At 35.6% G+C, this 23,836-nt stretch overlaps 3 protein-coding genes across 4 annotated transcripts; 1 reads left to right on the top strand and 2 right to left on the bottom strand.

Annotated features, from left to right (window-relative positions):
• Positions 1–1,117: 1,117 nt before the first annotated feature.
• On the bottom strand, positions 1,118–14,630 carry LOC129240607 (phosphatidate cytidylyltransferase, photoreceptor-specific). 2 transcript variants are annotated; one of them, XM_054876515.1, is made up of 10 exons: positions 14,395–14,630; positions 13,957–14,337; positions 5,085–5,209; positions 4,835–4,931; positions 4,590–4,766; positions 4,253–4,445; positions 1,729–2,024; positions 1,530–1,661; positions 1,331–1,465; positions 1,118–1,249 (listed from the first exon to the last, which is right to left on the bottom strand). In XM_054876515.1, the coding sequence occupies exons 2-10, from the start codon at positions 14,059–14,061 to the stop codon at positions 1,169–1,171; spliced, it is 1,341 nt and encodes a 446-aa protein (XP_054732490.1). In that variant the 5' UTR covers positions 14,062–14,337; positions 14,395–14,630; the 3' UTR covers positions 1,118–1,168. The 2 variants fall into 2 exon arrangements, with proteins under 2 accessions (XP_054732490.1, XP_054732489.1); XM_054876514.1 differs by having other exon boundaries at positions 13,957–14,630.
• A 4,074-nt stretch (positions 14,631–18,704) lies between these two features.
• On the top strand, positions 18,705–21,116 carry LOC129241194 (SUMO-activating enzyme subunit 2). Its single transcript, XM_054877408.1, has 4 exons — positions 18,705–18,944; positions 19,001–19,155; positions 19,223–19,510; positions 19,573–21,116. The coding sequence occupies exons 1-4, from the start codon at positions 18,801–18,803 to the stop codon at positions 21,074–21,076; spliced, it is 2,091 nt and encodes a 696-aa protein (XP_054733383.1). The 5' UTR covers positions 18,705–18,800; the 3' UTR covers positions 21,077–21,116.
• Positions 21,117–21,239: 123 nt separating this feature from the next.
• LOC129241196 (2-aminoethanethiol dioxygenase) lies at positions 21,240–22,369 on the bottom strand. The gene has a single exon (XM_054877409.1). It carries the CDS (start codon positions 22,179–22,181, stop codon positions 21,414–21,416), a length of 768 nt encoding a protein of 255 aa, XP_054733384.1. The 5' UTR covers positions 22,182–22,369; the 3' UTR covers positions 21,240–21,413.
• Positions 22,370–23,836: the final 1,467 nt, after the last annotated feature.

Here is a 23,836-nt window from a genome sequence, read left to right as displayed (position 1 = left end):
AATTTCACGCTAAAAAACAATAAATAAACAAAATCACACTTCAAAGTAGTATTTATTGAATCAAAACTTACTTTTCCTCTTCCATTTCAACTTCTTAGTGAAAACTTTTATATTGCATTTGATTAGCTAGTGATGACCAGATTGTCAACATCTTGCGGACAGAAGGTGCGACGTTGTCATTGTTGCTAAATTACGTGGCAGAACGTGAAGCTATCTCATATGCCACATTTATTACAGCTGATATTTAATGTCACATGGATGAGAAGCGGTGATAAAAAACAGTTTTTTAAAAATAATTGGAAAAAAGTTCAATAGAGTAAGTTTTGGCTGGGAAATTTTCAGTTTTTTTAATAAGCGTAAAAAATAGTTCTGTAGAATTAATTTAATGAATTTTCATTTTGTACTTTTTTTTATTAAAGGAGATCTAAGCTTGAAATGAAATATGTATATGCCTTTGTTTTACATATCAAATTAGATTAACAATGGTTGAGACTAGTTATTTTAGTAGCTTTAGTTTTGCCCATCAGTGAGTATTGCACAATTTTCTCAAATACTTAACAGATTATTTCATTTTCATGTTTTTTTTTTATGTATGAAGTGATCTGTAATCGGTAAAGCCATTGTTTTGAACAAAATATTAAACACTGGTGAACTGGTCTTCATCTTATTGTACAATGGTCAGGATCGGCCACATGTTATATACGCCGTGAAGCTTACAAATCAAGTAATTTTAAAACATCACTAATCTACAGGAAGCTATTATGTTGCAATCTACAGCAACCTGCCGTAAATATAACTAAAATGATCAACTATTTTCCCCGCAGTTACTTATTTTTTCTTAAATAGGGAATCTTGCAAAATCTTTTCATTTAGCTGTTGGACAAAAAGTCGCCTTAAAACTGATGAGTCTGCGAGTCATTGACCTTTTATCGCTCTGTAATATAATATGTATTTGTGAATATACTATACATAGTCAGGATTAACAAACAGTGGCAATCGCTGTCCTATTCTTGTTATAAAGCTAAGATAAAAATCTTATATTCATAATAAAAATAAACAAACAGTTAAATTATTCCTAGTAATATTTAAAATAAATATGTAGTACTCGTATTTGTAGTTTTTTTTTGTCGAAATAATTTGCTTAAATTTAATAGTTTTGGGAAATATATTAGTTAGTAATTAAGTCGCCAAGACTTTCTTTGAGTGATTGGTAAATTTGTAATTGTTGTTCCGGTTTCAAGTTGTAAATCTGCAGAGAATTTAAATCGATTAATAAAAAAATAAAGGGATATACTATGTGCGACATATATAATAAATATATAAAACAAACCTGTGTCAGTATTTTGGATGGTGCGGGTGTTCTGATAAAGCTAGATATATAAACATTCACAAATGTGGCCATTAGGAATTGACAATCGAAACGGTCCATAATTCCACCATGTCCGGGTATCATATCGCCAAAGTCCTAAAATAAACGTTTAAAGTAATCCGTCAAAATTCCTGAACAATTAATTAGACATTTTTACTACCTTTATCTTGAATGCCCGCTTGAAACCGGAAGCAAAGAAGCCTCCAAAAGGCCCAATTATCGAACTGAAAGAACTTAATGCAACTGAATGCCAAACAAATGGATACATACTGATAGACTTGCCAATGCCAAACTGTAATTAAAAAAAACATACTCCCTTCACACCTAAGCTTTAAGTAAAAATTTGATAAATAACTTACCATACTGAGGCTGTAATTTTGCTTCGTAAACAAGTAACTTGGCTCACAAGCCATTGTCATGCGTCCCAGTTCCTCTGAATAGAGTATTGGGCACACAAAATATTGATAATGACAAAGAATATATGAGAAAATTATTCCAAAGATAACTGTGGCAAAACCACCACCAATAAATCCTTCCCATGTCTTCTTCGGGCTTAATTTGATTAGTGGAGTACGACCGAAGAAGAAGCCAAACATGTACGCCATTACATCGTTGCATACAATCATCGAAACGGGAACAATGAACCAAATAAGACCTAAAAAATAAAATAAAATAAAAATAATAATATATATTGAGTAAAACGACTACAATATATAGTGAGAACATATCTTAATTTACTGCAAGGCTTCACGGAACAAATAAATAAGAGTGAACTACTGCATGTTTGGTAATCGCTTTTTAATATTCAATTATATAGGCAATGATTGGGTCAAAGATGCCACACATGCATCATAGTTGGTCGACCATATGAATTATTCTACTTTCCATTCCTTCTCTCTCAGTATATTAATTTTTTTTTTGTGCTGAATTTGAATGTGCTGTCAATGCTTCAAGGGTGATGCAGATCCTTGAAAACAATTATTTGTCATATGCTAATTTTTCACCCACAATTAGAACTAAATGTTTGGGCAAACTTAGTCATGAAGTGATACTGAATTGAACAATGCGTAAAAGTGATTCAAACGCATTTTCTCCATATAACAAATGCACGATATTTGAGCGAAAATTAAAACAAAATCAACGCGAAATTTGACCCACTTTAAATTTGCACAATACTTTATCAAAATTGAATGGACTATAAAATTATATACCCAGGTTTTTTTTTTTAATTCTGACTAAAAAGTTTTAAAATTTCATTAAAATTTACCGAATTTTGTGTCTTATCCTGTATTGCCAGAGGAGTCGTGGTGAGCATTTAACGAATATCGTTTTCATATATGTAATATATAAGAATCATAAACTCAAAAACATGATGAAACAAAGAATAATTTTGACAATTTTTGTTGTGCTTTATTTATAAAAGAATACCAGCAGTCTTATTGAATCACCCTGTATGTATATACTGAATTAGATAATACCAAAATCTTTGGGACAAACCCAATTTAATTTGAATTTAAATAATATTTTGAAAAATTTTTGATCCGTCGTATAAATAAAATTATTAATAACAGCGGCGGTCAAAATAATAACAGCGCGTCATATTGCAAAGTTTTGACAATTTTTTATTTAAAAAAAAAAAAAATGCTACAAAAACTATATACATAACTCGAAGTTTCAAACTTTGTATAAAATTCAACAACTTTTCATCCAAATTTCAAATTCTTTGGTCAGAATGTTTAGAAATATTCTAGATTTGAAACCTTAGTTATAAGGTTTTTGTAGTAGTATAAAATATATTTTTGTAAACGAAATTAATAGTCAAATCTTTGTGATATGTCGCGCAGTTTTTATTTTGACCGTTACTATATATAGTACGTAAAGGGTGGTCCATATAGTGGTTTCCTTTTCAAAATTCATTATATATTATTATTGGTTTATTCAAAAGAGCAAACATTCCCCATATTTATGAAATACAATTTCATTCATGTGGCTGCCTTGACTAGACTCAGAGTAACGTACTCTCTTAACCCCGTTTTCCAAGATTTTGGTGACGGTTTTTGCCTATGCCTCCCGAATGGCTTGCTCGATTACCCAACTTCAACTTTTTAATCAGAATTTTTAGAAACCTGGGTAGGCAGTTTTATATTCCATTCCATTTTATTACAATACATAAATTGTAGGTTTGAAGTTGCTCAAATTTCACGAGGGGTTTTCAGTTTTATTTTTTGTTTTTGCATACTTATTGAAAATTTTCGTCCATATAAAATCTCTCCGAATTTCTTCCATGAATTCGTTTATATAACATTAAAACAGCAATTTCCATTAATTAGTAGTTCTAGGACCCCAACATTTTTTAATGTTGTGCTCACAATTTCATCCAAAAGATGTGGCCTTTACCTGTCATATACACATACAGCTATGGCTTATTATACACTACTTTTTTTTATAAAGCTGATTCTCCCACTTGCCTAGTGATTATTGATCAATATATTTATACAATTTTAAAATAATTAATAACGAATACAATTTTTTTTTAATAGTTCATTCGCTTGAAATCTAGAATAAATTCCAGAAACAGTTTGTAAGAGAAAATCGGTTTGGATAAAATAATACTTTTTGTAAAACAAAAAAACAAACATCTTTGTGTTTTACTTTTCCATTAATTTGGAAGCGAAGCGAGGTCGGGTTTACCGGTACATTGGCAAAAATATGACTTACTTCTTCCATAAAGCAGACTTTACGTAGAGACTTTAAGTTTTTCTTGTTATGATTTTCACGTGATTTCATATTTTTTTACATAATTAATAATATGAAAAATAAAATTTAAGAGTTGCATTTCAAAAAGAACAGACAATTTTGTTATTAAAATATACATGAACGCACCTTCAAAAATATTTTGTATGATCAAGTAACTCTGTGTGACCACGATCAGCAGAGAGACATGTGTCCAAGCAAACAGACTAAACTGTTTCATATAATACTTTTTCACCAGCGACAGCACAAACCAGACAAAACCGATGCAATACAATGCAAACGACAGGAAACGATGATAGGTCACCAAAAACTTCAAATATTCCTGATATGCATAAGTTTTTTTGTTGATTGTTATTAGGGGTGATTTTTGGATAGAAAGCGCAGTTATTTGAAAGCAAATAGAGAAATAAAAAGCATTTAATCCTGAAAATTAGTGTATACTATATTTACAGCAACGCCAACATACCACACGGTTGATAACTACTCCAAAATAGTCGACCAAGTTTTCACCATAGAAGAAGTAGTTGGATGTCAGCAGAAAATACCAGGACAAACTGCGAAACCAGGGAAGTCCATGTATACGATAAACCTGATAACCAATTGAAATAATCTCTTGGAAACATTTAACTTGCACAAGGAGCGTCTTCAAAAGAAAATATTAATAATTAGTCGAGATTTTAGTTTAGCAATGCCGTAATTTATGATATATACCGTGATCATTAACGCCAAAGGACCTCCATATATGATAAGGGCAAAACCGCATATCATAATCCATGTAAAAATGCCTCGAATAACATAATTCTTCCATCTAAATTAGAAAATAAGAAATGTTTGAGTGACAAACCAATGTGACAATTGAGACCTTTCGCATAAATACACGTGCATTAAAAAACTTCAATTCTAATTTATTACTTAATAAAGTTTGTTGTTAACTTTGCTGAACTATAATACAAATATTTACCTGTCGGGAAGATCTTTCAAAGCTGAGTCCAAAATTTCCGGAGTTTTATCTGTTCCCTGAGGGAGGGATTTTGATAGCTCGTCAACAAATTTTTCCTCTGGTAACTTTTCCTCTTCTGAGTCGACCTAGAAATGTAGAAGAAAAGTAGAAAAAGTATTAGGATTTGCATATAAGTTTACATGTATGTGTGCTTATACCATAGATGTGAACAACGAAGCTATGAAATTCAAATTTCAAGCTTCTTGGACCAAATACTTATTATATATAAGTAGACAAAATGAGACAAGATAAGTAGTAGAAAAAAATTCAGTCTGCACAACGAAACATCCGGTAACGTACAGAGGCTGATCGACTTCGCCGGCGCCCGAAACATGGTAGTCTGCAGCACCAGATTCATAAAAAGATCCACCAAGCTACCTGGCTGTCCCCTGATCGAAAAACGCAAAACCAGATCGATCATGTTGTGATAGATGGAAGACACGCTTCTAGTGTATTAGATGTACGTACGATCCGAGGACCCAACATCGACTCGGATCATTACAGAGCAGTTGCAGCCAAACTGCGCTCACGCCTCTATGCAGCAAAAAACGTACATCTACCTACGCAAAGAATGTTCGACATCGAAAAGCTTCAATCACAACAGACAGCCAGAAGATTCGCCACTCGACTCTCACTTCTGCTCTCAGAGAGCACTGCCCAACAAACCAGCATGCACGAGCAATGGAGCAACATTTCTCGTTCCCTATGTACCGCCGTCGAAGAAGAAATCGGATTCCGGCGAGCCCGAAAAAACAATTGGTACGACGAGGAATGTCATGCTGCCGCAGAAAGAAAGGATGCCGCCTATAGAGCCACGCTGCGATCGGGCGCAACGCGAGCCATGTGGGATCGCTACAGAGAGCTAAAAAAGGAAGAGAGACGTATTATCCGACAGAAGAAACGAGAGACCGAAATACGTGAGTGCGAGGAGCTTGAGATGCTGGCCAATAGGAACAACGCCCGAAAATTCTACCAGAAAGTTCGGCGGCTTACAGAAGAAAGCTGCATTCGACAGTACGAAAAGGAGTTATCTGTATGCCGCGATGTCTGAATTTGGTATCCCCACAAAACTAATACGGCTTTGCAAGATGACGTTGCTCAACACCAGCAGCGCCGTCAGAATTGGGAAGGACCTCTTCGAGCCGTTTGATACCAAACGAGGTTTCAGACAGGGTGACTCGCTGTCGTGTGACTTCTTTAACCTGATGTTGGAGAGGATCGTACGAGCGGCGGAACTTAATCGCTCAGGCACAATTTTTTATAAGAGCGTACAATTGTTGGCGTATGCCGATGACTTCGACATCATCGGCCTTAACAACCGCGCTGTTAGTTCCGCCTTCTCCAAACTGGATAAAGAGACAAAGCGAATGGGCCTGGTGGTGAACGAGGACAAAACGAAGTACCTTCTGTCATCAAACAAACAGTCGGCGCACTTGCGTATCGGCACCCTCGAGACTGTTGACAGTTATGATTTCGAGGTTGTAAAGGACTTCGTATACTTAGGAACCAGCATTAACACCGATAACAATGTCAGCCTTGAAATCCAACGTAGAATCTCTCTTGCCAACAAGTGCTACTTTGGACTAAGTAGGCAATTGAGCAGTAAAGTCCTCTCTCGACGAACAAAACTAACACTCTACAAGACTCTCATCATGCCCGTCCTAACGTATGGCGCAGAAGCTTGGACGATGGCAACATCCGATGAAGCGACGCTTGGAGTGTTCGAGAGAAAGATTCTGCGGAAGATTTTTGGACCTCTGCACGTTGGCAACGGCGAATATCGTAGACGATGGAACGATGAGCTGTATGAGCTTTACGACGACATAGACATAGCGCAGCGAATAAAGATCCAGCGGCTACGTTGGCTGGGTCATGTTGTCCGAATGGATACAAACGCTCCGGCTCTGAAAGTATTCGATGCGGTACCAGCTGGTGGTAGCAGAGGAAGAGGAAGGCCTCCTCTGCATTGGAAAGATCAGGTGGAGAAGGACTTGGCTTCACTTGGTGTGTCCAATTGGCGGTGGTTAGAAAGAAATGACTGGGGCGCTTTGTTAAACTCGGCCAAAATCGCGTTAGCGGTTATCGCGTCAATTAAGAAGAGAAGAAGAAGACCAACGTTTTGGATTTAGTAAGCATATTTCTGAACCGAATTAAATATATATATTTTTCAGAATATATACCATTCCCGCTATTATTTTTCCCGCTGAATACGTTGATGACGAAAAATCGTATTTATAGGTCAGATATATGACAATATGAAACACCAAAATTAAGAAAAACATTTTTCTAATAGCGGTCGCCCCTCAGCAGGCAATGGCAAACCTCCGAGTGTATTTCTGGCATGAAAAAGCTCCTCAAAAAAAATATCTGCCGTTCGGAGTCGGCTTGAAACTGTAGCTCCCTCCGTTTGTGGAACAACATCAAGACGCACACCACAAATAGGAGGAGGAGCTCGGTCAAACACCCAAAAAGGGTGTACACGCCAATTATATATATGTAATATATATATATATATGACAATACTAAACATTCCAATAAATATTTTTTGGATCGACGAGACAATTCTAGGCCGGATATACTTAGTCTGCCATAAATTCTGTGACAAATTTTACAATGCATACGGCGAGAACAAATTCGCAAAAAAAAGTTCCGTTATTTTTACTTCTGTTCGTATGCAATGTTTACGCATAAATTGTACTCAGTTTTGTGGAAAATTTCACTTGTTAGCAACGGAGTGAGGAGCTAAGGAAAATAGCATTGGAGTGATTGCATTAAAAAGGGTGGTCAAAGTGCAAGTGAGATTTACGAACTGCAGAAAAAAATTGAATATTTCGAGAATGTTTGTTTACCGCACGATCTTTCGTTTTTCCCAAACGTTTGAAGTGACAGACAGAAAAAGAAGTGTCATCCTCACGTGGCTCAAACCAGTGCAGTCATAAAAGCTGTCCGAGAAAGAGTTCGTAGAAATCCCTAAGAACGCACAAAATCTTGTCCAGGGAAATGAATGTATCGACCAGACCCATGTCAAGACTAATTTGAGATGATTGCCACATGAAAGCCTTCCGTCGCTCAACTGGTCATCTTTTGTCAACGCGCTTGAAGGAAATTAGACTCGACAGATGCAAGCACCTTCTTCGGTTAACGTCCATGAAAATATTCTTTCCACAGATGAGAAAATGTTCACTGTTGGAGGAGTTCTTAATACGCAAAATGACAAAATCTATGCTACAACTTCTAAAGACGCGAACAATTTTGTTCCAAGGGTTCAGCGTGGCCACCATCCAGGCTCCAGGTAGGGAGTGTCTTGTAAAGGCGTTATATCTCTTAATTTCTGTCAAAACGGAGCTAAGGCCGGGCAGAAGTGTATCAAGAGGATTTCTAAGAAGGCGTGGTGAAGTAGTTGAGCAGTACTCCCATCAATGGAGAGCGTTGGATTTTCCAGCAAGATTCCGCTCCAGTCCATAGAGCAAAAACCACCCAGCAGGGGCTAAAAAAAAATATTTCTGGGTTCATAGCCGCAGAAGATTGGCCGTCTAGAAATCCAAATATGAATCCATTGGACTACAGTTTGTGGTAAGAATTGGGGCATAGGGCCTGTCGAAGGTCTCACAGAAATTTGGAGAGCCTCAAACAATCTTTGGTTCGAGCAATATCTGAATGGCCTAATCATTTGAAGGGTTGCGTAAAAGCAAATGGTGACCATTTCGAATAAAAATTAAATTTTTTTTTTTTAATATTTACTTGTTTAAATAAAACTAGCATCATTTAAAAAAAAGTATAATCATTTCATATCTATAACGGCCTTAACTTGTAAGAGAACGTATGGCAGGACTAAGTGTATAAATCTTCGTTGACATAGAAACAGCTGCCATAGGAATGGTTTGTATTCCGTTGTTCCTGTTTTATCAGTTTACTAAGTAAAGCGCGCTGAAGCCGTCGATCGTCATCTCAGATCTCCTCTAACGGTAGACCGAGGAAACATGCAGTTTCGACGAAACAAGCTAAAAACCCCGTTCATTTTGATATTTTGCTTCTACGAAACGCGCGATATGTTACACTGGTAAGGGGAGAGTTACCCACTTTTTGCGCAAACAGTATGTGAATGAGTTGGTCCAATGAGGGTAACGTCTCTGGTAACGCCAGTTCTGGCTCGCAGGACATATGTTTGCTTTCAGGCTGGGTTTTTATTTTTCATTTCATTTTGTCAAAAACAATCTTAAGAAAGAAAATTTAATTTTTCATTTCGTTCCGCAGGTTGAGAGAGATATTTTTAGAAAAATTCGGGATGAGAAAAAAATTTTAAATGTTTAAAGTTTTTAAATCGCTATAGGCAACACCTTACATAAAAATTCATATCCATATGTATTAATGCAAGCTCATATTCCGTATTAGCAAGCTATTATTAGGGGTGGAAAATGATTGCCACTAACAGAATTGTCAGCGGGAAATTAATTAATTAACAAGTGTGTATACTGGAAGTTGCGTTGAACGTGAATAGACTGAGCAGCTTGACAAGAATGGCAAAAATAAATCAACATTATTTACTGTTGGTATGAATTCATTATTGCTTTATCAGAATTCATTTTATACGGTACAAGCTCGGACAATCTAGACTTCCGATAGTCGAGAGCATACTTAAAACCATATGTATGTAATAGGGAGTCCAGAAAAATTTGAAATATCAAATTGAAAGAATTAAAACCTTTTTTATTACAAAATTTAGTTGCAATAAAGCTTTTCTATTTCCAAGAAACTTATTGTGCTTTCTTCTTTGCAGAAATGAACTAACATAAGTGCGATGTAGCCTCACACTTTATGTTCGAGCAAATAAATCATAATAAATTGCTTTTAAGTAAGATTTCAGTTTCGAAAATTATTGAAAGATTTAAACAGCGTTGAACGATTATGCCAGGTATTTTCTCTTTTTTAACGATTCTTAATAACATATCCATTCCAGAATGAAACTATACTTGCAAAACTACAGCCTAATATTGTTGCTAGTGTTGGAAGAACTTGCTGTCATAAGGGAACATCAGTTTGTGTTCAGAAAGGAACATGGAACATCTGACCAGTGCCATCGAGTTGTGAATGTCGTCACAGATGCACTAGAATACAAATAGTACTGTTGTGCAGTCTTTGTTGATGTACAGCAAGCGTTTGAAAGAGTTTAGCACGCCAATTTGCAGTAATTACTTCAGCCTACTTTTTCATTGAGAAATGTATTTATTGGCGACTTTGACGTCGATGACACGTCCCACTGCGAAAGGCCTTGTGAATTCGATGAACGCATCAATCACTTTTGAAGGAGAACGCTCGCCAAACCAGTCGTGAACGACAAGCTACAAAAGAAATGTTCGACTGGGTGGCTCGGCTGTGACGCGGCTTCTTTTAGAAGCTGTTGATGACACCCTAAAGCAATATATAGTAAATACAAAATATATTAAGTAAAAGTGAACATTAATTTCAAATCAATAGATATTTTACTTACTTACTTTCCGCAAATCTATTTGAAGAAAACACTCAAATTTGAATATAAGAGTATGTATACGTTACTCCTTTGTGCTCTGCATCTTCACGTTATTCGTTTATTTTGACCTTTTGATCTTTGTAGCATTTGCGCCGATTTGAGTTAATTTAATTGCACTTGAAGAGTGTCCTTTCAACAAAAATATTTTTCATTCAACTACAGCGTTAAACAATGAAGAATTGTATGCACTTCTTTCACGCTTCAGTCATAAAACTTTCTCAAAATCAAAAAAATAAATTATCTACTTGCTGCGTAACTTGAGCCAGTTTTCAATTTGCAGTTTATAGTCAGAAACGATAAAATGGAAAATATATATCACAACAAAAAACGCAATGTACTATTTTGCACGTTGTACTTGAATGAGAGCCTATCTTCCAAAACATCTAATCGAAGCCTCCTGCGACATTAATTGGCAACGAATCATGGCCTTAAACCATTGGTTTTATCTCCATTCTCGAGCAAAATTGCTTTCATTTTAATACTACAAACAGGACTTGTTGCTGTTGTAGCAGTTCACATGGCCTGTTATTGCGGAGTAGTGACCGATCGTTATCATGGATCCTGGAACGTGAGACCAGGAAACGTGCTGTTTTGACAGGTTGGGTCCAGAGGGAGATGGGTATTAGGGGAGTGAGTTTGAGAGGGCATGTGAATAGATGATTATGAATGTCGGTCTATATATCCCCGATCAAGTAGTTGCAGTCGTGTTTGGTCCTGGATCTCGTCGGTGTAGTCGCCTGGGAGGTGTCTCAGGCTTTAGCAAATGATCCCAACATTTTGGGGATGAGTCATCGAGTTTCGCCGTTAACTGCAGATTGACTTCCTTCGTCCAGTTGGTAAAGAGGATCACCGTGGATTTAGTGGGAAAAAGCTCAAGATTAATCGCAGTGAGAAAGCGAGAAAGTCTGGCGATGTAAACGCTCACTTTGGAACCCAACTCATCAATGTCATTGCCGGACGCCATTATGGAAAAATCGTCAGCATAGGAGGCCAGTGAAGTTGTTACGAACTTTGCTTTTAGAAGCATCTATAACAGTCCAATTTTCTGCAACAAATGCAGGTGGATTGCCGTCTTCAGCCATCTATGAAAATACGATCTTATCTTATTCGTCTGCTCTACTATTTGAATCTGGTATTCTAAAGTAGAAGTTTTAAATCACAACAGTAACATTTCACTTAATATTTTCCACGACTCTAGGATTTAGTACTAACGATATTATAAATGTTGAGCGGGAGCTTCTTATGGTGTAAGGGGGCAGACAACCTATTTGAATGGCTTGAGATGGCTAATTTTGTTATGTAACCCAACTAACGCCGTTATTCGTTAGCACTATATATCTACTAAAGTGGCTATGAAGACTAAAAATAAAGTCGCCTTTTATAATTAAACTCAGCATTTATAATGGGCAATGACTAAAAAAAAAAATAAATAATTGGCGCGTACACTTCTGTTAGGTGTTTGGCCGAGCTCCTCCTCCTATTTATGGTGTGCGTCTTGATGTTGTTCCACAAATGGAGGGACCTACAGTTTCAAGCCGACTCCGAACGGCAGATATTTTTATGAGGAACTTTTTCATTGGCAGAAATACACTTGGAGGTTTGCCATTGACTGCCGAGGGGCGACCGCTATTGGAAAAATGTTTTTTTTATTAATTTTGCTTTCACCGAGATTCGAACTAACGACCTCTCTGTGAATTCCGAAATGGTGGAGCTCGGGCAATGACTACACCCCATTATATTTAAGCAAAAATATGTAAAACTCATTAGGAGTAAGAGAAATAATACAAATTTGTGCAAAGTATTGTAAATACTAATAACTAATAATTATTATATAACAAAAAAATACGACGGGTCTACTACCTTACTACAGTTTTGTGTACACAACAGAAGCTGTAGTAATATACAATGCCATAATAGGGTCATCGAAAACTAATTAAAAGCAATTATTTTATCGATAGCAAGTCCACAATATCAGGTATCATGAGCACAACAAACAAATCATCCCTTATTCCAAGTATACTGAGCATATTAATCGAGCATAAAAATAGAGGCAAAATAATGAAGATTCCCGTCCAAGGGAACGAGTTTGCCGACCAAAAAGCTAAAGCTGCAGCAATGGAATATTTTTTAAAGGAAAGAACTGCGGCATTGAGTGCAATGCAACAACGTTATGACAGCTTCAATACAACAGGCACTAAACCCAACTATCCAGCCATATGCCGTACCAAGGAAATCATTGCCTTCATCCGACTTCGCATTGGGCACACAATCGGTACATTTGATCAGAGCGGATCTGAGAAATTTAATTTAAATAGACCTAAACCAAAGGTCTCTTTACTTAAATATCTATATAAATAAGCTTCCGTATATCCTATGAATTTATTTCCCACATTACTTAATTTCTTTATTAATTTATGTGTTAGTGTATGTGATAGTGTTTAATAATATTTTACCAGAAAATTAACTGTCTAATAACTTAGCAATTCTAGTCAAAAAATAGTGATAATAAATAATAAATAAATGATTAAATAAATACACCATTAAGAATAAATCATTAAAAAAGCTCCGAGCATGAAAAAAATTCCAAAACAACCTTTAAGACACGATTTACGCATTCCAAGTTATACTATGTGGATGAAATCGATGCGTAATTCTTGTATATGAAGAAATTTAATACATACTATGTATGTACACATTGCATGTTTGTATGTATTGAAAAAGGCAACTAATTGGATTTTCTTTGCATTATACATTCTCTCCATGTTGTTAAAATATACTGACAACACCTACCAACAGCAAAAATCCGTTTTTCTTATTCCTTGTTTTATTTTTACTTAATTTTTGTTATTTTCTAGTCTAAGACCTTTCGCCTCATATGCGGACTTTTGACCAACCACTAGTTTTAAATTTTTGCATTCGCACAAAATGTGTATTTTAAAGACTTTGAAATGACAGAGTATTAAAACTGACGATCAAATAGAGTCTAACTTGTTACTCACATTTTCCTATTTAATACACATCCATTCATATTCATATATGTAATATTTAGCTTCTCTTCTCGGAAGTAATAAGAAAAAAATACATTTATTTTGTTATCTAAAGTACACGTTTCAAGAAAGGCAGTGATTGTATTACCTTTTATTTAAAAGATAACATCACAAATAAGCTGATTAGACAACAGCAAATCCACAGCTTTTTTTTATTAGATATAGTTTGCCTGTACATACACATGTACATATTAATATATTCAATATCATTTTGATTAAACGCTTCAACGTATTTTTAATTTTTCCAAAATTCACTTACATGATCAGATGAGTCCGCAGCAGAATTACGTTTGTCTCCCTCCCCTAATTTCTCTCCAGCATCATCAGCCTCATTGTCGCCTTTCCGCCGACGCACCTCAGCCATAGTTATGTCTCAACGTCAATGAACTAATCAACACAATTAATATATTTGCTTAGTGCAATTTTTAAAGTAATTTTTTGCAACACTTCGAATTTCACACGAATTCCGCATTAATCATAAACAAAAACAGTTTTAATGTAAATTTCGTTTAGTTTTTTCAGCAAAAATATTTTGCTTTTCTATTTAAATGCCGTTTCTGCAGCAAGTCAATGCAATTAGTAATATAAGCAAAAGTGTTGAGTGTATTTTGATCCGTACACAACTAGAAACCAATTTTCACTGAAAAAATTTCTGATTTTCATCTGTGTTTATTTTTTGTCATATTTTTCTACGTACATATATTTCTGTATCTTTTGCGCCGTCGCCACCGACAGCAGTTTGTTTTATTCGTACGGTGGTTAATCTATTCAAGACTGATATGTCGCCAGCTGTGTCCACCTGGCACCACCTTTACCGACACCACTATATTGAGGATAATTTATGGGTATCTGCTTCCTACTTTCTAATTGAGCCAAGTTCACAATTAGCAGTAAATTTATTAAAATTATGAAAATTCATTGCATCCAATTTTGTATTAATTTTTCATTGCATCCAATTTTGTATTAAAACCAGATTTTTCACCTGTTCTAAACGACGAAATAGGATTTGTTTCCAAAATAAAGTGCAAAGATTTTCTAATCAATACAGAAGTAGGGTTACCGGCAGTCTGGGAATTAAAATGATATTAGTGTTGGAAATCTTGATGCCCAAATTTAGAACTAAATGTTTAATTTTCAGTGCCATTTCTACGAGACTTGAAGAAATAATATATAATATAAGAGAAGGAATTACAGCCCAATAAAAAATTGCGCAAAGGAGAAAATGATTAAAAGTTTAAATATATAATTTTTCTGCATAGGACGACTTCATTGATTTGTTGTTTTAGTGAAGCGATAAAAATAAATGAATAACCATATAATTGTAGCAGACAATAACTAGTTCTGTATTCCAATAACGACATGACGTTTTATAGCAATTGATCACTACTGTAACGGTAAATAAGGAATTGAAATTAGATTATTTGTATTCCTTATATATATATTTTTTTTTTTTGTTTTGCCATGGAGTATAGAATAGGACTTAGAATTATTAAAATTAATACATATATTTAAAGTAGCAAATCAAATATCACAATGATTGACTTAACCCTGGGTCAGCTTAGCCCTTGGCGAAAATGAAATAATAATCTAAGGGCAGTATTAATCAGTAATTGAGAAAACGACAAATAATCTTTTGGATAGTTCTTTCTTCCCGCTTATATGGTCTGTTACACTTTCAAACATCGGTGCTGACGATTATTATTAACTGATTACGGTCATGTCGTGAATGAGAACTATTAGAGCGTTAAAAACAAACGTCATTGAACGGGTCGCATCTGTTGTTGCAGAGATCCTTTTGCTGCAAATAATCTCGAACTTATGTGTTATCATGGAATTTCTAGGTTGTGCATAGTTATTTGTTTACAAATCAATCAGTGAATAATTTAACTTATAACTTGCGGCAGAAGGGGAAAGGAGAGGAGCAAATAATTACTCATGGTCGGTCATAAGCGTGAAGAAGACCACTTTTTCGGAGCTTATAAGAGGGAAATGCTTATATCGCAATTTTTCGAGTACATATAGTAACAAAACGCTAATGTTTGCGAACCGATTGCAATATTGTTCCGATTGGTGACACCAGAACATTTTACAGATTCATAAGTAAAAACGCTTTCAGCTGCTTGTCAAAAAATATACACAGCTGAGATCACCTGATTCCAAAACGCTGTAACATGGTTGCATAAAAAATTCTAAATTTAGGACGTTAATGACGTACAAATTCAGATTTTACTCAATAAGAAGCATTATTATAGTTGGGAAAGATGCTAAAAATATTTATTTTTACAAATCAAACTTACATTAGGGGTTCCTGTCAAAGATTAGGAAGAAGAAGACTATTTGTACTTATATTTTTGTACAACGCTCAAAGATGATAGAAGGTTGCGCCTTCCAAATTCCACAATTTCTTTCTTTGCATTTATTATTATTATATAATAACTTTACTTTATTCAACGTTTGTTAACTTTCTTTCTCTGTTGTGATTACTCTTTCATATGGGCTCAAAAGCTAGTTTCAATAAATTTCCGATAAAAATTATGGAAGACAACGATTTCTTCGTGATTGGCAACGTATTTAGGACTGAATTATTTACAAATGAGGTAACTCGTTCTTAATAATACGTTCACATATAAGTAGATGATCTACTTTTTCGTGCTTATATATAATGTTTTATAAAAAAGCGCTTGTAATACACATAACAGAAGTGAAACTTTCAAGGCAGACAAAGAAATAGGGAGAGACCCGAGAGAGAATGAGAGAGAGATAAAGAGAAAGAATATATGTCTAAATAAATTCACAACATTTGCAGAGAATACAAATAAACAAAATTTACAAAAAACGGAGAAGGGTCGACCGGTGTAGGTAAACGCCGAACACAAACTATGGCAACAACGCGCACTACTGAGCCGCACAAACGCAGCGATTCCAAGACCGCAGCAACGGCACAAATTACCGCAAGGCAAGACCAATAAATCCGACGCCGGAATGGATAGCACTTTATAGTACGCACAAGCACTAGCAAGGAAACGGAAATAAGCGCCAAAAAGTAGGGACCAAAAAAAATGCCAAAAAACGCCCCAAACTGTAGGCATCAAGGAAATATAACGTAAAAAAGTAGGCACCAAAAATATATTTCCTACAAGTTTGCACCAACAAACAATCGCCAAAAAGTAAGCAGAGTTATTTCTCACTAGAAATTAGCAACCACAGAAAAACTCAGAAAAATAGCCTAAAGTATATCTAAGATATATATAAGGTATAGCTCTCTCTCTCCTTTTCCTTACCTCACATCTTTTTGTTCTCTCGGGAAACGAAAATACCCAAAACGTTGCATGGCTTTGAAACTTCACTCTCCATTCTCGCTCGTCCATCGATGCCTAAGAAGTTTCACTTCAAAAATCTTTTACAACAGTATTGACGGCTGATTTCCAATTTTGCAGGTAATCTGCCATATGTGAACGAGTCGATCAATTTTGTGGATTTATTGTTAATTAATGCATAATTGAACGTACTTTATGATTTTGTATGGTGAATTAGGTAGATGGCAAATGAATTACCAATGAAAGAGCGAATTACGCCATGTGTGCCATGTAAATTGAATCTGAACAACGGAAATAAGCGGAAGCGATTTGTATTTCGTACTTAGAATGTCGAATAGATAAAATTAGTTTACAACAGAAAATGTTCCTAGTAAACTTTAACTAACTTTGGTACCCTCACTCACCAATGTTATAATACGTTCACATATGTATTAATCACCTATAAATCCACCAAATTAATCTACCCGTGCACATATGGCACATTACCTGCAAAATTGACAATCAGCTGTCAATACTGCTTTGAGAGGTATTCCTTCATAGAAATTATTTTGGTGGAATATTTCGGTGTTTTTGGTTTCCTTAAATATTACTAACGATATGAGGAAAATACAAGGTGAAAGAATAACTAATTTAATGGTGCAATTGGCTGCTAATAATAAACAGTTGGAGGAAATCCGTACGCGACGTTTACTGAGGTTCCAAAAATTTATGGCAGCAATACGCATGCGAAATTCGATATTATATTTTATAATAAGTAATAAGAGGACAAAGCATTTGTGGGCACACGCTTTTTTCTGTAATATGAATGCATAATTAATAATATTTAACAAACATTTAACTAAAATGATGTCTATAAATCTTTTTTCTTTGCCGGCGTCCATTTCATTTAGTTCTTATTTTGTTGCTTCTCTTCACATTCGTAATAATAATTATCGATAACACAGAAAACACAGGGTTGTATGTCCAAAAGTATGATTATTATCTAGGATAATTTTATAATCTCAGATTTTGGGAGAGAAATTTTTTATGGTAAATCGCGCTTTTTAATTACAGATTTTGAGTTTAGCGCGAAAAAGTGGATCATCTACTTATATGTGAACGTATTAATTTTTATCTTATGTTATGTGTCAGCTGCGCCATTTAAATGAAAACTCACCAACGTGTGCGTGTGTAATGTGAGAAATTTTGATTTTTGCTGTGCAGCCGAATCATCTGATTGTTCTCTCACCTCATAACTTTGCCAAACAGTACATTTAAAATCATCAATATAATAAAATAAAACTTAAGTTTTTATTAAAATAAATTGAAAGCGATGTACAATAATGCTATTTATAGATATATGAGCTATTTTTATATGTTGGTTTTTGGGCTTGGCTTACTATACAAAGAAAAATTGTAGTTGATAACGCGGATGTGTGTAAAAGTAAATATGTAAACATAAGAATGGCAACATTGTGTCGATACAAGCAAACGCAATTTTACATACAAAACAGCTGCTTTTTTTTACTTTAGCCCACATTCGTGTTATTTTTTCCGCCCTCTGTTTGTTTTCTATTGGAAAGAAGCCTGACGTCAGATTTTTCAAACTGGCGAAAAATTAAGTAACTGTTTAGTGGTAGGTAGCATGTAAATTTAGGTGAAATATGGCGTCACTATGATATGGTAAATATGGCAGCTCTGCCATCAGCGTCTTTTTATAAGAAATTTATTTAGCCAGATCAAGTTCGCATAGTGTGCTCAAAATATTTAAATATCAAAAATAAAACAAAGTACGGTAGACAATAGAATGGCTGCTTCATTAAAAGGTGTTTTCCGAAGTACTTTGCAGGAGAAAATCCAAAAATCAAAAATATTGGTTGTTGGAGCCGGTGGAATTGGTTGCGAGATACTGAAGAATTTGGTGTTATCCGGATTCCCAGATATCGAGATTGTAAGTGGCATATCTGCAGGAATAATTTCAATTATTACTTGTTGTTTTTATAACAGATTGATTTGGACACAATTGATTTGAGTAACTTAAATCGCCAATTCTTATTCCACCGCGAACATGTGGGTAAATCCAAAGCACAGGTGGCCCGTGAAAGTGCTCTGCAGTTTAATCCAGATGTGGAAATACAAGCACATCACGACAGCATTATGTCGTAAGTTAAAAATGTTACAAATTTAAAGCTTTTACTATACGCTATATAATATTTGGATTATTTTAAGTACGGAATACGGAGTGAGCTTCTTCAAAAAGTTCGACGTTGTGCTTAATGCCCTTGATAATCGGGCAGCACGTAATCATGTCAACCGAATGTGCTTGCATGCGGAAGTTCCACTTATTGAGAGCGGCACTGCTGGCTATAATGGTCAAGTGGAATTGATTAAGAAGGGTCTAACACAATGTTATGAGTGCACTCCAAAGGCTAAACAGAAGACTTTTCCTGGCTGTACTATTCGAAACACGCCGTCTGAGCCTATACATTGTATTGTATGGGCAAAACATCTTTTTAAGTGAGACATTATTACGAATAGATATGGATTATTTAAATAATATCACATTGATTTCATTTCAGCCAATTATTCGGTGAAAGTGTTGAAGATGAGGATATATCACCTGATATGGCTGATCCTGAAGCCAATACAGTCGACGGTAATGAGTTGAAAGAAAAAGCGGATAATAATTTAGACGGTCCCAAAACAGTGAGTGAAACGGGTAACGTAGTTCGAGTGAATACTCGTCAGTGGGCTAAGGAAGCTGGCTACGATGCTGCCACTCTTTTTAACAAGTTTTTCTATGACGATATTAAATACTTGTTATCCATGGCCAACTTATGGAAGGAACGTAAAGCGCCTACACCTTTGAAATGGGACAGTGTGTTGGTGAAACAGGATAATGAAGGAAACCAAATATCAGTAGATGCTTTAAAAGCTTCTATGCAGCAATACTATAAAGTTTGGTCATTAGCAGAATGTGCCACCGTTTTTAGTGAATGCATAAAACAACTATCTGTGAACTTTCTTAAGTTGGGTGAGGGTGAAGCGCTTGTTTGGGACAAAGATGATCAGCCTGCTATGGATTTTGTAGCAGCTTGTGCGAATATAAGAGCCTACATTTTTGATATAGGACGTAAATCACGTTTCGAAATCAAGTCTATGGCTGGTAATATTATTCCCGCTATTGCTACGACTAACGCGATAACTGCAGGTGTTGTGGTCTTGCAGACATTCAAGATTTTGCAAGGCCAACTCGATAAATGTAAATCTGTGTATATGCGCTTGCGTCAAAATCCCCGGCAGCAGTTGCTAGTGCCGGAAAAATTCCTTACGGCCCCGAATCCGAAATGTATAGTTTGCTCTTCCGAACCAGCTGTACACATCCGTATTGACACAAAACGTATGCGCATCAAAGAGTTTCGCGATGATGTGCTTATCAAAACTTTGAATATGGTTAATCCAGATGTCGTGGATCCTAATAAGGGTACTGTGATTATTTCTTCCGAAGAAGATGAAACCGAGTGTAATGAGGAAAAGCTCATGTCGGAAATGGGCATTGTTGATGGAGTGGTTCTCAAGTGTGACGATTTCTTCCAAAATTATGAGCTTGACGTCGTCGTCATACATTTTGAGGCTGAGCGCGATGGCGGGTTATTCGAAGTGGCTACAGAAAGCAATCAAATAAAGCCGAAAGAAAGCGAATCTTTACTGAAGGAAAGTAATGGCAATAAAACGTCCGAGTCAACGGCAGTGGATGACGCCGAAGTTGGTCCATCTACATCTAAGAAAAGTCGCCCGGCTGAAATTGCTGACGATGACGACGATTTATGTTTAATTGAAGATGACGATGAAATAGACGCCGAGGATAAAGTGACTAGTGCTACTAACAAATTGACCGTAACTAGCCCTATTCAGAAAACTTTACCGCCACAACTTAGTGTTAAACGCAAAGCGATGATTGAAGAAGACATAACTGAAATTCAAGATTCCGATGATGAGGAACTAGATGGCCCATCGAAGTCTAAACGCTTTCGCAGTTCGATACCACAAGATACATCCAATGAAGTTATAAATATTGATTGAATAATTCTCAATAAATTTTAACATTCGTAACAGCGTAAAAGTATTATATCTTTGGTATGCCTCGAATATAAACTATCAATTAAGTTCTTTAATCAAGTCGTCTGTTTTTTATTAATTTTCTCTCTTATTCTACTCCTAACACCAACAATTAAAACATCATTCGTCATTTATTTAACAATTTGGGGTGTGATGCATTTGATTGAAAAAAAAAACGTATCCTAGGTACTAATAAAACAATGTTTAATGGCGTAAGAAAATAAGATAATAACGTGGACTACTTAAATACATTTTACTCCTACGTTAAACTAGTTTGGCATCATATCTTCGTCTTTACACATTACGACGTGTTATATGCCTCAATTGCGCAAAGGTAGGCGCATTGAATAACCTCATCCGGTGGATCAGTAGTATCACAATAGTAAGTTAGAGGTGTCGGGATGCGTTCTAAACGTATTAGCGGCATTTGTTCCGCTTGCTTTTCAAGTAAACCAGTTTCAGTGACGATGGTAGTTAATTTTGGTGAGCCTGCACGGTAAAAGCGGCAACGTCGACTTCCATACTGCGGGATATTTGTTTCGTACGGGGGACTGAGTATATCAAGGAAGGCTGCTACACCGCCAACAGATGTTATTTCATGGTAATTACTGTCTATCGGCGTCAGAACAGCACATTCTGTGCTCGATTCTATGATCTTCGGTTCTTTTGGGTGCACATACACTTCCCGTGCCTTTCGATCATAAAGCGGTTCATTAGGACTTAACGGCTGTTTAGTATAACACTGCACTTTTAGTTTCCCGAAAAGACCACGTAAAAGACCATGCATACAGGGATGATCGTGGAGAGGCATTGTATAGCCTTCGCGCATCACAAATACACTCATGCAAAACATTTCATCTTCGAAAATTTGCATATAGTTGCATGGCGCCGGGTCGTCGGCCCTCTTGAACACCGCATCGAAATATTGAGGTTGTATATGGATATCGCGAAACGTAAGTTGTTCAGTTAATTCTTTAAGCATCGCAAAATTGGCATTGAAAGTGGCATTATTAGCTTGATCGAATGTTTTAAATGCCTGTCGCAGTACGCTGCCAAGCATAGAGGACATCGTCAACACCTTCTTCCTAGGACTATTTCTCCAGTTCGGGAAAGCTACCCAAAGGTACAAAATTATTCTTGATTTTTTCTAAATTTCCAAAAACATCTGTTCGCTGAAGCAACTGTATGTCATACTGTATGTAGTGTTGCCCCCTGAGAGTTTATTTGGCATTCTTTGCTGTTAAACAAAACTTGTTCCAACAAAATTTACCACGCATTCCATTTTAATTTCATCAGATTATTTTCCATATTCCGATTCAAGGAGAATCCCCACAAGGTGACTTCGGTAAAGTTGCTGATTTGTTCTTTTTTCTTGCGTTTCGGTTGTTTGAATGTCAAATCGTCCTGCTACTTTGCTGTTGCTTTGTTTGTTTGTTTACATTTTCATGGAAATTGTGACATCCAATCCACCAAATCAAGGCGAATTTATTACAGGTGACAGCAAACACATATAAGTAAAACCCTACATGTATTTGTTGTTGCGTTTGATGCAAGCATCATGTCAAAATCAGCAAGCAAATGTAAACATACGAATGTAAACATACCAATACATACAAACAAAGCATATCATTTTGACGTAAGCCATACCTACGGCGAAAAATTCAGCTGGGTGAATGCTGTCACCTTATTAAATCCACCTTGCACCAAATTGAAAAATAAATTACATGGAAATGTTTGTAAATAAAATTTATGGTAGAACTCTAGTTCTAAATTGCAACTCTGCTTATGAATACACTTGTGCTCATATAATTAAGTTACGCTATAGTACAACACTAAATCTGACACAAACCCGCATTTTATTAAAAAACAATAGGAAAAAAGTTGAAAGTAATAGGATTCGTATAAAAATTGTTGCTATAAATTTAAGTTGATCAATAAGCTTTTAGAGTTAAACAACACAGATTTTGTGCTCATGTAATTCCCATATGTAGTAATTTGCAATAAATCCACAAAATTGAACTAACCGTTCACATATGGCAGATTACCTGCAAAATTGCCAATCAGCTGTCAATACTGTTTTGAAAGGTGGTCGAATTGGTTTGGTGGAATATTTAAGTGTTTTTGGTTTGTTTAATTATTATTAATAATATTAATATTGTTTAATTATTATTCTTAATAATACGAAGAAAATGCAAAGAGTAGCAATAGTTAATTTAATTGCGCAATTTCCTGCTGGTGGTATATTGTTGAAGGAAATCCGTAAACGACGTTTACTGAAGTTGCGAAAGCAGCAATACGCATTCGAAATTAGATATTACATTTTATAATCCAGTCTATAGTCCAGTCTAAAATACTTAGGACCTTAACTAATGCACCTTGGTACATACCTAACGCAGATATTCATCGCGACCTTGACATCGATACTATTGATGAAACAATATAAAGCGCTAGCAGAAGACACATAAATAGATTATTAACGCACACAAATCCTATGATGAGAAGACTACCAAATAAAGAAAAATCTACCCAAAGTCGGCTTAACCGTCAAACACCAACAGATCTTGCAAAATCCATGTAATCAATTCTCAACTAATCGTATATATCATTGTTTGTTAACCACTTGTTTTTAAATAATATGTATATATTTCTTCTAAATGAGCTTGGGGGCATTGGCCCTTCAATATCACTCTCATTCCATCTTTTTGTAAATCAAATTACTTATTG

The sequence above is a fragment of the Anastrepha obliqua genome, chromosome 3, assembly GCF_027943255.1.
Source record: "Anastrepha obliqua isolate idAnaObli1 chromosome 3, idAnaObli1_1.0, whole genome shotgun sequence".
Classification (NCBI taxonomy): Eukaryota; Metazoa; Arthropoda; class Insecta; order Diptera; family Tephritidae; genus Anastrepha; species Anastrepha obliqua.
The sequence above is the reverse complement of the archived record's forward strand: the minus strand, read 5'-3'. Positions and strand labels throughout refer to the sequence as shown.